The 15,910-nt window shown below is 40.8% G+C and overlaps 1 protein-coding gene across 3 annotated transcripts in view; it reads left to right on the forward strand.

Annotated features, from left to right (window-relative positions):
- The window catches only part of Hbs1l (HBS1 like translational GTPase), a 69,551-nt gene extending 53,883 nt beyond the window's left edge, over positions 1–15,668 (forward strand). For all 3 annotated transcript variants that reach the window (XM_050159426.1, XM_050159429.1, XM_050159428.1), the window contains 8 exons: positions 616–733; positions 1,226–1,294; positions 3,404–3,508; positions 7,012–7,102; positions 7,553–7,661; positions 12,257–12,357; positions 14,337–14,481; positions 15,200–15,668. In XM_050159426.1, coding sequence (XP_050015383.1) covers positions 616–733; positions 1,226–1,294; positions 3,404–3,508; positions 7,012–7,102; positions 7,553–7,661; positions 12,257–12,357; positions 14,337–14,481; positions 15,200–15,211 — 750 coding nt within the window. In that variant the 3' untranslated portion in view covers positions 15,212–15,668. The remainder of the gene's footprint in view (positions 1–615; positions 734–1,225; positions 1,295–3,403; positions 3,509–7,011; positions 7,103–7,552; positions 7,662–12,256; positions 12,358–14,336; positions 14,482–15,199) is intronic.
- Positions 15,669–15,910: the final 242 nt, after the last annotated feature.

The following is a 15,910-nucleotide window of genomic DNA, read 5'->3' on the forward strand; positions in this document are numbered from 1 at the left end:
CAGGGCTGTTTCTTTGGTACTGGTTAATCAATTAGGGGACTCTTCCTTGGGGAAGACTTCTTTTCCTCTCAGCATTCCTTAGTTGACTATTCTTTGTCTAAGGGTGTTAGTGTGGACATTGGTTTTATCATTGCTTAGGTCTTACTCAGCATACATATTACTAAGGTATCATGGATGTAATTTTCCTGTCATGTCTAGGGAACAATCTTGCAGCAGACTTCCTGGTCCTCTGGCTCTTTGTTACAATCTTTCTGTCCCATCCTCCACCATGTTTCTTGCGCCTTAGGTGTGTGGGATTGTGTTGTAGCTGTATCAGTTGGCGCTTGGCACCCTACAACCATTTGTTCTCCTCATTTGGATCATTTGTAACTTTTGTAATGGGCTCTATCTGCAGCAATGCGAAGCTTCTTTCATAAGGTTGAGAAGCTGCAGTTTTCTAGGGATAAAAGAGGAAGTATTTTGAATGCACTTAGGAGATATGCTGGTTCCTGTTACCTTTTGACAAGTCTGCTACTGTTCATTTTGCAAACTTGATTCATTTGTAGTTGTGATGAGTCTGCATGTTTTGCTTATGTAATGCGGTAATTAAGTTTCTATCTCCCATCTTGTTAATAGGAGAGTGATGTAGCTTTCATCCCCACCAGTGGTCTCAGTGGTGAAAATTTAATCACAAGATCACAGTCGAGTGAGCTCACGACATGGTATAAAGGTTCCTGTTTATTAGAACAGATTGGTAAGAACACTGCTGCCATGCTGTTTTGATGTGCTATAAACCTGATATTAATTATTATTTAGAGTTCTTTATGAGAGACACAATGTATATGAAAAAGCATAGAATTTGTAATCAGAGAAACTAGGCTCTCAGTTTTGAAATCATGTGTTCTGTTTAAAGTAATTCTCAGTGCTTTGAAGCCATGTTAGGAGGTTTGAGGTAGCCCTCCCTGTCTGATGGACTAGTTAGAACTAAAGAAGTGATATGTGGGAAATAGGTCTATAAATGTGAAGTATATGAATGACAGTCTTTACTGTTACTATTTACAAAATAATTTTTTTTTCTAGAAGCAGACAATAATGGGCACTCTTGAGATAGTGGGAAAATAATTTTGGGGTGAGGGTGTTGAAGGTGTTGGGAATCAAAACCAGGCCACTGTGTAAGCTGCGCTCATCCACTGAGCAATGTCCATGTTCCGTAATTTAAATTCAAATGTTTGTGATTTTCTACCAGATTCCTTCAAGCCCCCTCAACGCTCCATTGACAAACCTTTTAGGTTGTGTGTGTCGGACGTCTTCAAAGGTGAGTGCTGTGCCGCAGAGTGGCTGTGTGGTGCTGCCCGTCTGCTCTCTGTGTCTCGTTTCCTTATTCTGTCCTCTCTGCATGAGTGCAGGGTGATCATAAGCGTTATCTTCCTGTCCATAAACAAATTGGACAACTCATCATTTCCTGCGGCTCACTGTGTACAGGTACCTGCCACCAAGCCTGACAGCCTGAGTCCCGTCCCTTGGTCCCTCATGGCAGAAGGAGACGATCAACTCCTGAGCTTTTCTCCCGAGCATCACACACTTGAACTGCGGTGATTTCAGTCACCACACTCAGAGACACTAAATATAATTTTAAAATTGATAAAATATATAAGTATTTTAAGATCCCATTGGCGCTATCTCCCCATTTCCATACTTTAATATCCCTTCCTTTCTTTGCCTGTTTCCTACCCACCTGTGTCAGTCTGAGTGAGACGGTATCACATAGACAAGGGGTAATTTAATATGAGAAATCAGAGCCATTAACTGTGATAAAAGACTAGTGATTAAGAAACTAGGAAATCTGTACCCTAGAACTGAGGGAGGCAAAAGTTCAGACTGGTGGAGAAGGTGTTATACTAAGTACCTAAGAATATGTCTAGCTTAAAAATATGTAGAAGACCCTATCTAGAAATCTATAGAAAGGTAATAGAATAAAAGATACAAACTAAGCCGGGCAGTGGTGGTGCACGCCTTTAATCCCAGCGCTCGAGAAGCAGAGGCAAGTGGATCTCTGTGAGTTCGAGGCCAGCCTGGTCTACAAGAGCTAGTTCCAGGACTGGCTCAAAAAACCAAAAAAAAAAAAAAAAGATATGAAGTAATGGTAATATAAAGATGTCAGTAGTCTCCTAAATCTCCATTATCACACAGAAGTAGAATGCATTTGCACTGAACTAGTTTTACAGATTACTCTATGCCCACCCATAAGGCACCCACTATATTCCTTCCCTACTCTGCATGGCATTCATTATTACAGTGCTGTTGTCTCTGCTGGTTATTTGGTGAACTCTTGAAGGCAAGCAGAGTCTAGTCCAGTACCTGGCACAATGCACGCTTAGTGAATGAGTAAGAAAGGAATGTGAGCAGAGGGATGGGAGGAATCGAGGTAAGTCTCCAGAAAGGTGGTGCTAGCGGGACTATGATAGTGCTTCTCAAATGCCCGTTCTCTTAGAAACACCAGAAGCAGTTGCTTTCTTCCTGCTCGCTCTTTGTGCAGCTTCCCAGCTTCTGCCTTGCTTGTTCCTTTTAGCGTGTCCTGAGGTGACACACACTCTCTAGTTCTGACTCCTGCTATACTTAAATTTGCATTCTTTTTGATGATGGTTGTTGTCATAGCCATTGTGAGACTTTTTTCTTCCTGGTTTTCTTTGACCCACTTTCTCCTGCCACCTCATTTTTGTGACCTGAGTGTGTGGGCTTCATTTTCAGATTCCGAAATAGTGTTCTCATGTCTCCTTTCTCTTACTTTCCACGCTCTTCATAAAGGAATGTCCATAAGTTCCCCTACTGCCCACATTTATGTCTCTACCCTGAGCCTGTTACCTCAGCCTCAGAGTAGAGACTATAGGTTGGCCACACAGACATTTGAAGTTAACCAAAGCTATTAATAGCATCTTATTGCTTAGTTCTCTGCCTCCCACCCTTTCTCACCCAGAGCCTTGCATGTGCTGGGCCAGTGAGCTACACCCAGTGTGCCACCATGAATTCTTAGGTGCACGGTTTTTCTGTTTATTTTAAATCACATTTGTGGCCCTTGAGTTCACTTGCTTTTGTCTTTCTCTTTACTGGGCTAAGTTTCTTATGGAACATGGCCTATTTCCTTCTCTTACCCTGGAGCTTAGTAGAGTGCCTGCTGTTTACTAATCATTCAATAAACATTTGGAAAGGAATGAACCTCTTTTTTATAATATGAGTAATTTTATTTGTAAGAAAAACTGGAATGTGAAGTGAGTGTGAATATTTAGAAGAGATATTAAGTTTCCAACATGACATTGGTTGGTATTTAACTCCTGGCCTTTTGTACCTATGTAGGAAAGCAATGTCACAGTATTAATTTTCAGATAGCATTACTATATGCTTCATATACTGTTGGTATGTTTTTCAGATCAAGGATCTGGCTTTTGTGTGACTGGTAAAATTGAAGCTGGTTATGTCCAGACTGGTGACCGACTGTTAGCAATGCCACCCAATGAAACTTGTACTGCAAAAGGTATGACCAGTGTGCAGCATGCTTTTGCCAACAGGTCTTGAGACAGCAGATCTCTTCTTCAGTAGTCTAGTTCTAACTCCAGAGTTAATATCCTCTTACTGAAATTGTAACTCACTGTCAAAATGATACTGACTGTTGAACACTATCATGTGAAAACATTAAACGATTTTTCTTCTGTTGCGGCACGCGGCTGTGTGTACGTCTGACATTCTAACCCTGGTAGTATTCTGTTTGGGACACTGAGTCATAAAATCTGGTGTAAGACTAAGCCAGCTGTATACATACCAGACAGATACTTATAAAATTATAATTTGTAGAAGAAACTAAAGAATCCAGCCTGATAGTGTAGTTGGTCAGTAGCAGGCAGCTTGTCACCATGGAGTCTACATTTCAGAATCAAATGACAGCTTTGATCACATTTATACCTAGACATGATGCCCTTTGCTCACCCCTCCCTTTCTGTCTTTAAGGTAAATATAAGAGACCGACACAGAAAAGCTTAGTATTAAAGAGAAGTAGAGCTAACTTAAGTTGCCACTTCCACTGCTTCTTTAGAGGTGAACTGTGTGAGTTGATGATTGTTGATAACTATTTCCGTCCAAGTTTAGGCTTTCGTGTGTATATATTCTTATCTAAATTTAGCTTACAAAGTTCTCAGTTCTACTTAACCTTAATCTGACTTCTAGCTAATTCTGTGACTTCTGGGTAAAATGGAAGCTGTTTTATAATAGAATACTACTATTTATAGTAAGTATAAGCTGAAGTATAACCTTTTGGAAAGGTTAACATTTTAGTACACCCCTCTATTGCTCTTCATATACTTTGTGTTCATAGTTGTAATGTTTATAGTTAGGAAGTTTATAACTTTGAGTTTTAAAACTCTGCTGCCACTCTTTGCCCTGTCTTCCTACCCCCCCTCCCTCAGTGGTAGAGGTTGAATCTGATACCTGCTGGGCAGAAATACCACTGAGTCACATCCTCCATTCTTGGTGTTTGGATAAGCAGTCTTGCTATGCCAGTCAGGCACTCCATCACCTAGGCCTAGGCTCTGTGGTCTTCGACCTATATTTAAAGGTCATATGGGAATGACAGATTCCTTTTCCATGTGACGCGCTATTCTTGCATGCCAGAGGCCATGCGTATCCCGTTAGCTGAAAACTAATGTCTACTTTAAGAAGATCCACTTTCCATAGCTCTGTTGTTTGCGTGTGCAGCTCTCTGCTCCTGCTTTTGAGGGGATTAAGGCCTACAGCACTGGCTGGTTGCAGAGGTGACTCAGCTGCTCAAGTTCACCTTGCCAACAAGAAGAGCTGTGTGTAGTTCCTAGAGCCCACATACAGGCTGCCATGGGCATTTGGTCCCAGTCTGGAGAGGCAGGCAAGCCGGTCTCTGGGTTTCACTGGCAGCCAAACTGCTCAGCGAAGTCCTGCCTTAAAACAACAGAACAGAATGAGATTTTGGTGCCTGAGGAACAGCACCTGAGCTTGACCTCTGTTCTCCCCGTGAATGTATTCATTTGAATGCACACATGCACACACACTCACACACCAAAAACTAAAACACTTTGGAAATACTAATTTCTGTCTGCTAGTGAGCTTTTTTTTAAAGAATAAACTAAAAAAAAAATTATTTTAAATAATCAGCAGCTGAGAGTTAAGAACATGGTCCCAAAATGACCACAGGCCTTAATATTGAGTCCCTGTGGTCACCCGTGGGAGCGGCACCTTCCTTCCTGCTGTGTGCCTGTTCTCCGTAGGAGACTCAGCTTTCCCTCTGGTCTGCAGTTCAGAGGCCCCTGCTCTGAGACTTGCCTCGGCTCTGCCCACTGTTTTCACTAGGTTTGCCAGAGGGAACTGTGTGCTCTTTGCTCTAAGCATGTGAGGTACACTTGTGATGCCCTGTTACCCCAGAACAGAGGTGTGTGACTGCCATCAGGAAGCAGCAACTCTAGTGACAGTGAATTTAAGCCTAGTAGCTTGTGCCTATAACCCCAGCCTTGGAAAACTAGGGAGGGAGGATTGCAGTTTTTTCAGGGCTTTTTTAGACTACAGTGTGAGTTGGTGGCCAGCCTGGGATGCCTGAATAAAGCCCTAAAACACAAATGACAAAAACATATCAAGTATCTGGAGTATTCAAAGAAAAGAAAAGCAAAGAAAGCCCCTTTTATAATGTCTGACCAAGGAGAAAGCCTGAAGAAAATAGGTGTGGGACAAGAATGTGGTTGGGAGGAAGAAGAAACAATGTTAAGTATTTTGGAAAATTGGCCATTAAATATGAAAAGCCCTTTAAAAATATTAAGACAAAGACAGTTTCTATTTTATTAGATCAACTACTTCATATTTTCAAGTCTCCATTTCCTAGTAGACACATATAGCCATTTTTGATTACATTTAAAAATTAAATGTAATTAGTTGATATTTGACTGATATTTAAATTAATCAATTTTGTATTTAAATTACTAATTTTCAAAGCCAAGAATGTTGTTCTAAAAGAGCATCTCACATAAGGCCCAAAAATATGATTTTATGAAGAAATAAAGGGATTATCAGTCCAGAATAGTTCTACCATGACTGGCCTGCACACTGTCTTCATTGGAAGGCACAACTTCCAGCAGAAAAGTAATTTAACCTATAAGTCTAACCCATAAAATGAAAACATAGGATTTGTTTCAAAAGCCATGGAATAAGGAAACTTATTCCTAAATACAGCCCTGAGGATTTGCTCTCAGGGCTGTTCTGAGGTGATTGGGTATACCTATATAATATATTAGGAATGTGGTGATTTTTCAGTTAGGTTTTATTGCTGTTTTCTTACTCTGTCTCTCCTGCAGTGAATCATGGTGTGCAGACTCTGGGAAGAATTTGTCTTTGAGCAAGGATAGTTAAGGGCTAGATGGGTAGACTCTCAAAGGCTCTGACTGAACACGGGCTTCATTTAGGTCATTCTCTAATTGAAAACAAAGTTTTCCCAGTATGAGGACACACTTTTAGAATCCCAGAATCCAGGAATGAAAGACAGGAGGATCAAAGAGTTCAAGGCCAGGCTAGGATTGCCTTGGGACTTCCTTGGGGGGAAAGATGAGAGGGAGGGAAGGCAGCTCAAGATATTTCCAGCCACCTTTGCCAGTCCTGTATTTTATGTCACTAGGTGTAAGTTAATAATTTGGACTACTTAACTGTGCCTGCACCCATGCATATAGTTGCAGTGTTTGAATGAAGTCTGCTGGGAGACTGTTGCTTAATCGTGTAAGTGAGTTTGAAATATTTGATAGATTTGCCCAGCCTGCTGTGGACAAATACCAGCCATTGTGTTAGGGTGGTGCTCTAGAGCATCAAGTCTAGGGGAACTGTGCTTCCTCCACGCCAGGTCCACTTCTCACTCCTCACCCATTCAAATTGAAAACGACGAGTACCGTGATGAGCACACAGCACCACACTCCCTGGGCTGTTATGGCTTCGTGCAGAGGTATTTCACTGTAGGCTTTGGTTTTTACTCATTTCCAGGAATCACTCTGCATGATGAACCTGTTGACTGGGCAGCAGCGGGCGATCACGTTAGTCTTACTGTGGTTGGGATGGATATCATCAAAATCAAGTGAGTAAGGAAATGAGTTTAGACAGCCATTGTATCAGATGCAGGATACATGTGTCGGAGTGCATGAGCTTTGTGTCGGACACAGGATACATGTATCGGAGTGCATGAGCTTTGTGTCGGACACAGGATACATGTGTCGGAGTGCATGAGCTTTGTGTCGGACACAGGATACATGTATCGGAGTGCATGAGCTTTGCAATCCACTGCTTATATTTTAGCCAGAATTTTATTTGGCCAAATATAATTTTAGCAGATGCCATCTAAAATGGAGTTAATTCATGTTGACACACAAGCCTCCTGTGCTGAGGTGAACACTGTAATGCAGGAAGCTGTGCTTTAGTTTGGGGTGGGCGGTCCTTAGAACACATTCTTACTTGCTTAATTGTTTTAGTTTCTTTACAAGTGAACTTCTTCGTGCTCATCCATTCATACTCTCTTTCTCTATTATAGTGTTGGCTGCATATTTTGTGGCCCCAAAGAACCTATCAAAGCTTGCACTCGTTTCAGAGCCCGGATCCTCATCTTCAATATTGAAGTTCCTATAACCAAAGGATTTCCTGTAAGTTTCCCGTATGAGGTCCTTGCTTCTGTGAACTCAGAGAGGTCCTAACTCACCTTAAAATGTGCCAGTCGTTTCAAAGCAATATCTTTTCTAATTTAAAAAAATAAGTTACACTTTGAAAATACTTCGTTTCTTATTTTTCTATTATTTATTTTCCGTGTATGGGTGTCTGTCCACACATATGTCTGCACACCATGAGTATGCCCACAGAGCCCAAAAGAGCATCAGATCCCCTGGTACCGAGTTACAGGCAATTATGGGAATCAAACCCAGGTTCTCTGGAAAAGCAGCCAGTGTTTTTAACCTGAGGCACCTCTCCAGCCCTTATTTTGATTCTTGAGTCTGAGAACTTTTTCAAGAGAGGATACTTCATAATCAGTTGATTCAAACTGATAATAACATAGTTTTTCTGGGGAAAATGATAGACTTTTTACTGGGTAGTAAAGCTTACATAGCATTTTTAATTTAGATACTTCTGTTTTGTTTAATATACTTATTTTTGGTATTTCTAAGTATAAAGGTGATAGATTAGTTTTAAAGGTTAGAAAGTCACACAAATACAGAAAATAAGAGTATTCTGTGTTTGCAAATCCTTAGATGTCTGCTGTTTTGACTTCAGGGTGTTTTCATGCTCGCGCACTATCCACCTGACATGTGTGCACACCGAGGACTGCGGGTGTGTCCCGAGCTTTGTCACATTGGTGAACTCCGACTGCTCTGCAGGGTGCCGTTGGCCAGCCCACTGCTGCTTCACTGTGGGATGGGGACTTTTTCATAGTGCTTTTTATCCCAGAGAGACGTTACTTGAGGATTTCTTATTTCATGTGTAATTTTCTTCTCAGAGACTTAAGGCCACACTCTCATGTTGTTACAGACAGGCAGTTCTTTCCCCATGTAGTACATGTAGTATAGACACTTGTGACAGCAAACCTGTGTCTCAGTGGACTTGAACACTTACCCTTTGAAGGTGAAAGTCACTTTTACCATGCAGTGTTCTTGTTTTTATGAATTCAGAAAAACCGTTACTTACATAAATATACACTATTTGTTTCAAATCGAGATCTTATTCTAATCTAGAAAGATAATACACCAGAATTTAATAATCACATTTCTTTTTTTTTTTTTATTCTGAGCTTGGGAGCTTTTTCAGGAGAAAAAAAAAATGAAGTAAGCAGGAATAGTAATTGATCTTTCAAGTTTAAAGTCCATGATAGTGTTTGAGAAACCAGGAAGAAATTTAATTAGGACATTCAAATTCATTTTATGATTATATATCTATGAAGTCGTCATATGTTTTGTGATTCTTATTTTTATATCAGTGTAGTCACTTCTTACCTATAGCAGTTTTTTAAAAATAAGCATCAAATGAAGCTTTTTTTATGAGATTCTGCTGCATATCAGAATGTGATTGGGAAACATGGTTATATCTACCTACTTGGGTAGAAAGAAATTAACAAAGTCCTTCTTAAACAATTAAAATTACTAGTTAGCAATTCTGATAATAGTACATACAGAGGTAAATGTAAATTTCCCTTAGTTGTTATGACAGCTTTATACTTTTAAAGAGGACATTGTAAGATTGATTAAATTTTAATTCATATTTTATTTTAATTATAGTTACATCATTAAGTATGTAACTCAGTATATTGTCGGTATGGGATAACCATCTCTGCTGTCCATCTCAAGAGTACCATCACCCCAAACTAACCCTGTAGCCATTGTTCTGAGTGGACTAAGAAGTATGGCCTATTCAGTGGTTATTTTCTGATTCTCTTAGTGTCCTACAATGTAATAACTTTTTAATTCTGGAGAAATTCAGTTTATTTTTCTTATCTGTACCTTTGGTGTCGTGTCCATGAGCTAAAGGCCAAAGCCAACATCATGAAGCCTTTGTCTGTTTTCTTTAAGAGCCTTGCAGTTTACCTGATGTGGTTGTTAGTTTCATATATGATGTTCGACAAAACTTTGTTGTCATTCCCTTACATTTGCTCATCCAGTTTCCTAGCCACATCTGTTGAAAACAAAGCCTGTTACATCCCCAGTAACCAACATAGGCACATTTATTGAATATCAAATCACATATATTCACTGATAATTTTAGCAGGCTACTTAAGGAAAATTTTTATTTGTTGCCTAACATTATAGTTTACTGAGGCACTAGATGATTTGGCTCAGTCCCTGCTGCCCTTTGACCAGTGTATTTCAGACTTCAGGAGTGTTAAAGATTTTATTAGAAAGCTGATGTAAACATGTATATGGAACTCATAATAGGGAGAGCCCATACCCAGCACCGTCTTCAACACATACCTTCTCTGTACATAATTTGTTAATGTTTGTAGCTCATGAGATACACAGGACAGAATTGCCTCACGTCAAGTTTCTCTTCTTAGATGAGTCTACAGTAGAGTTTGAGAAATGCTTTGAGTTTTCAGAGTTGTAAGTAAGAGTTCTGGACCTGTGTTAGCATTGTCCATATTTTCAGACAGAGCAGAGACTTGCATGAGGTTGTCACTAGGTAAATAATAACAGTGAAGCCAGGACCCAGGCTTTCATCACTTCCGCTGTGAAATGTGATAGCTTCTCGTTGGCACAGTGCTGTAGATTTAGATTAGGAATGAGTTTGATTTTACATATACTATTCATTAAGATATCAAGATATTATACAATAATTCTCTTGATTGTAAATAGATTGTTTTAGTTAATATACGGTGCTGTGGAGAGAAAAGGAAAAATCAAATGTAGCCCCATATTTCCACAACGCACTTGTTAGTCCCGATGTTACAGCTCAGCAAATAGTAGGAGAAACTCAGTGAGGTTCATGTGCCCCTTTTCTTTGATAATGTGGTAGGCCATAAAGACCTTTTGTGTGAGGTGAGTGTGGGAATCTGGTCCTGAAGAGGTTTTTTACATACTTAGGTTACAGTGAATAGTTTAGGACCTGCAGCCATTGACTATGGAATTGTTCTCACCACTACAGCTGTGACACCCTTTGCTCAGGACTTCCTCATATTGAAATCTTTGCATTTCACATCATTGAATGTCACTGAAAAAGAAGACCAGTTGACCTATTTGAAGTACTGGAGTTTCAGTGTGCCATTACTGTTGTAGATAGGACTTCAGAAGCTCCCCAAGTCTAGGTCTGCACATCTGCAGCCCCCAGCACCATCTTCCTTTGGATGGAGCCCTGACCTAGTGCACACTTGCAGGCACTTTCCCTCTGAGCCACAGCCTGGGTTTGCTTTTCTCTTTTCATTAAGTGCAAGCTATTTTGGTTAGAAATTCTAGATAGGAAGTATCTGTTTCTACAACTGAACGGCTCAAACTAATGTTTGCAAACCCTTTAAAGTAGGGCAGCCTCCTGGGAATGTGGTCTACTGTTCTCACACTCAAGTGCTGTAGATGTACTGGGAGCACACTCAAGGCTTATTATTTGAATAAGAATATCAGTCTGCATTCTGACTTTGATTGCTGTCCACCAAAGCTTCTCCCTTATAAAAGCTTCTCTTGTAAAACAGAAGATTGCATTCATGTGATTTCTGGAGGACTCTTGGTAGCCGACATGGGAAGAGACAGCGATTTATAGCTTTCACTGACTAAGGCGTGAAATTCAAGCTTCTATGAAGCTCCATGGCCATATTACCTGACAGAACTTTTTGCTCTTTCTTTCATGTGAAAACATAGTCGACAGAACTTAGTGTATGATCTACTGATCTAACGTCATGCCAGAGCAGGAGTGTTCAGGGTAGGATGGCCATAGAGAGCGTGATGTATCAAATCATCTGTTATCTGATGTTTCCATGTGCTGGGTACTGTTAATACAAGGTGACATGTGATCATCCTCATTGTAGTGTGTGGAGCTTCAGTAAGGGACTTTGCAGGTAGTCAAGTCAAGGAGCTTGGCCCAGGTAAAAGTGATCTGAATGTATGTCTGTTAGACTTTAAACCCAGTCTAATCGCCTATAGAAATGAAACTACTACCTTTTAAATCTGTCACACAATGCTTGGTACTCAGGTATGCTTACAAATGTTGCTGCTTTCCCCTCTCTCTCTCTCGGTATATAAGAGCTTTTATTCTTTTTGCCCAAGAGTGGATGTAGTGATTACTGCTGAACATGACAGATCCCCTCCCTCATGATTCATGATGAAACAGTTCACTTGTTGAACTTCTGTGCTTCTGAGCACTTTTTCTCATCCCGTTAATTTCTCATCACAATGCTCTGAAGTCTGTTTTACCAGCAAGGAAGCTGACCTACAGACAGATAAAATAAAAGGCTTGGAATTCAGCCTTTCCCTGCTGTTCCTTATGATGTCACCATGGCTGTAAGTGTTGTAAACAAATATCTGCTTTTTAGCCTTTGCAATAATCCCAAGGTACTGTTCTCTTCGCCCTTGCAGTGGAAAAGGGAACAGAAGGCTCTGCAGCCTGCTAAAGTTTACCCTGAGTGCAGGATAAATGCGAAGGAGCACCTCGCTAGTGGAGGCTGGGTGGGGGCTGCTGGAGAGCCACGGTGATGGATTGAGTGTGCCGAAAGGAAAGGCTGCAATTACTACAGCGAATAGTTCTCAGTGTGGCCTTCTTTGGTTTGCTTCAGGTGCTGTTACACTACCAAACCGTCAGCGAGCCTGCTGTGATTAAGCGATTGATCAGTGTCCTAAACAAAAGTACTGGTGAAGTCACAAAGAAAAAGCCTAAGTAAGTGTTTTAATGGAGAAATCATAAATACTAACAGTGTAAGCAAATTCCTTACTGAGGGAAATGGAGTCCAGTTTTTCTACCAGTTAGCTTTTAGTGACTAGATTGTGTGTGTGTGTGTGTATTAATAAACTTTTAAGGGATGGAGACATAGTTCAGTTGGTAGAGTGGGTGCTTGCTGTTCAAGGATGAGGACCTGAGTTTGATCCTCAGAACCCATGGAAGAAAGCTAGGTGACCTAGTGTCCACTTGTAATGGCAGCATCCAGGAGACAGAGCCAAGTTCACTAAGGTTCACCGGCTTACCAGCCTAGCACAATTGGCAAGTTCGTTGAGAGCCCATGTCAAAGAACAAGATGAATAGTGCTGAGGAATGTTATCCAAGACTGACCTGCACCTTCCCGTGCCTGAACACCCATGTGTACGTTCACCTACTGTGCATCATACAAACACCTACATAAATGTTTAAGCTCTAGTTTAGGAATGTTAGATGTGATTAAAGTTATGTATGATGGTGATATGAATTATAAGTAAAAATGTAAGTATAGATGTATATGTATGTTTCAAGCACAGATACTGATGGATCAAAGACAAAACTAGTCCTGTGTTCTTAAAAAGAATTTTAACTTGCCTGCCACTTGTTCCAGATTTCAGTCTCATGCTTTTCTTTTTCACCTGCTCAATGAGCTTGTCCCCTAGCCTAAGAAAAAAGTTTCTGCATATTCTCTAGCACCTTCTTTTTTCCCGTCTACATGGTAGGTGATCATGTTGGTTTTCTGATTATCCTTAGTATCCAGGCTGAGGTCTGCACAGCTCTTCTTTGCCTGACACAGGAAGTACTGTCTGAGAAGCTAAGCATACTATAAATAAAATAAAATAATGCAAGTGCGTATTTCAGAATACAGATCTAATTCGGTAGAGTTGAAGGCTGTCCTAGTTTGGTTGGCTGCCAGCACTTTGGGGTTTCCCTCATCTTGAGCCCCATGGGGAATCCCACCCAAAATCCCCTTCTTTGCCGTTGAGTATTCTCACCGTTTGCACCTGTGTAGGAGGCCCAGGGTGCCCAATGGGTTAATGGGATGAGTGCCAGCTAAGAGGACTGAAGGCAGTCTGCTCCTCAGGAGGAAGGAGGCACATTGCTGGAGCCCTTAACTTCCACGACAGTGTTTGCCGTGATGCTCTGGTAAACACCACAGAACTATACGGATGGCATTTCTCAAGATCCATATTTTCTAGACTTTGTCATCAGTGTTCTCCCGTGACTTATCCCTCGGCAGTCACATGAATCAGCAAAGGGACACAAAGCTTGCAAGTGGCAGAGACAAGATTCTACCCTACTCAGTGGCTCTCATAAATGCTCTTCTCTGTGGGATGTTTGTGTCTGGGTTGTATGACAATTATTTGGAGAACTTTTCAGTTGAAATGGTCCCATCTTATCTTCTTGAATTTTCCCTCACTGTGCCTGCTGCTGAATCCTAGTGTAATATATGCAGCGTGTATGAAGGCCAAGGGTGACTCATTAGAACTGTGAAAATAAATAACGACATTTTAAACGAGGATTAGATTTAGTATCCTGATAAACTGTGTATTATTCCCTCTATTAGATAACTGAACTTCTAGATTTCTTCAGGGAATGATTAGAATGGGTGCTTGAGCATTTAGGGGATAGGATGTGTTTTTATATTGGTTCACATGCTTGCAGGCTCGGCATGTGAGTGAGCGCGTGCACACACACACACCCCTACTCCTACCTGACATCTTCCTAATGGTTCTTAAATCTAGAATTACCCTTGTTCATTTTAACCCAGAAAATTTCAAAGGTATATCCTTGAATTTAAAGCATGCACACATGCAACTTTCTCTCCTGGATTGGAAGACTGAGTTGATATACGGCTTGGGTGTGCACTGCTCACTTCTCAGGGGCTCACTCATCTGTATTACGTATCCATCAGTCCCTTCTCTTTTCTCCACTCCTGACAGGCTGCTCACCAAGGGCCAGAATGCACTGGTAGAGCTGCAGACACAGAGACCAGTGGCTCTGGAGCTCTACAAAGACTTCAAGGAGCTGGGGAGGTTTATGCTGCGGTATAGCGGCTCCACCATCGCTGCTGGTGTTGTCACCGAGGTACAGAAGCCACTGACATGGTCCAGGGTTAATCTTCTCTTTCTCACCTTTCCTGGGGATTGCAGAGATCTTAGGGCTTAAGGGAACACACGATAGTGGAACAAGAAATTAAAATTTATACTACAATAGTCTCTAAACGATGAGAGGAGAAACGTATTATATATGTGGGGTCAAATAAATTGGGGGAAGTCCTGTTTAATAGAAGAAACTTATTTTTTAAATTACTGGCTTTCAGTGTATTTGAAATAATTCATTCAAAAATTTGAATTAATGTAGTTGTAACATTTTCTTAAGCATAACTTTTTTTTCTCATTTTTTGAGACAGGGTTTCTCTGGAAACAGTCCCTGGCTATCCTGGAACTCGCTTTGTAGACCAGGCTGGCCTCAGACTCACAGAGATCCACCTGCCTCTGCCTCCCAAGTGCTGGGATTAAAGTCGTGTGTCACTACCACCGCCTGGTTTATATATGATAAACTATGTTGACATTTTGAAGGAAATAGCCAGAACTGAACCAGGAAATTTCAGTAATTTGGATTTTCTTCTTTATTCCCATAACTAATATGAATAATTTATCTTAGAAAACAAATGGACAGCATGACGGGAAGGGGAAAATAGTGACGGAAAAAGAAAAGCTTATTTCACTCTCCCCTGATTTTGTTGCTGTTATTCTTGTAAAGGGTCTGAAATGATAGCGGCACTTTTTTCTTTCTTTTGCAGATAAAAGAGTGACGGGTCCACCATGTTCCAAGTGCAAAGACAGTCAGCCATGGAGGCGTCCAGTGTCAGCTGTGAGGCAGTGTGCAGTTGATAGTGTCTTGTAGGCGAGGAAATTAAAGCTATAATTAGCTGCTAAGAAGTATTAATAATCACTCCTGCAAAAGTTTCAAGTTGCCACCTGACAAAGAAAGACCAATATTATACTTCCATTTCAAAAGTTTTTCCCTTGGGGGGAGGGTAGTAAAATGTATCTGTTTTCCTGAGACTTGTGGGACTATAGGAGGATACTTAAATTATCATGAAACGGACTCAACTTTTGGCCAAACCAAAACAGTCTTTGTTTTCTCTTTTTAGTCTCCTGTGAATGTGTTAAGGAAGGGCATCTAACTGGGGCTTTTGATGTAGTCAGTCTCTGACCTGGTGCTTTTTCACGTTAACACTAAGAAAAGATTTGCTGATGGTAAATCTACTTGCCATCTCTTCTGTGTTGAAAATGCGAATGTCCCTCCGTTCAACAAGTCTACTTCAGAAGTGTCATTGAGGGGACTGAAAGCTGTCCTTAGGTCACTATGGTATTATTTAAGTTGACAAACCAGCTAATAAAACGCCTTAGCAAAAATGTGTTGTTTTCCTTAAGCATTCACGAGGGAGTCTACGCCATCACCAGATGAGACCCAGGTGCTGTGTGGGATCTTCTCACCTAAGCATTTT

Source organism: Alexandromys fortis, unplaced genomic scaffold (assembly GCF_014885135.2).
Source record: "Alexandromys fortis isolate MF-2015 unplaced genomic scaffold, M_Fortis_MF-2015_v1.1 scaffold_107, whole genome shotgun sequence".
Classification (NCBI taxonomy): Eukaryota; Metazoa; Chordata; class Mammalia; order Rodentia; family Cricetidae; genus Alexandromys; species Alexandromys fortis.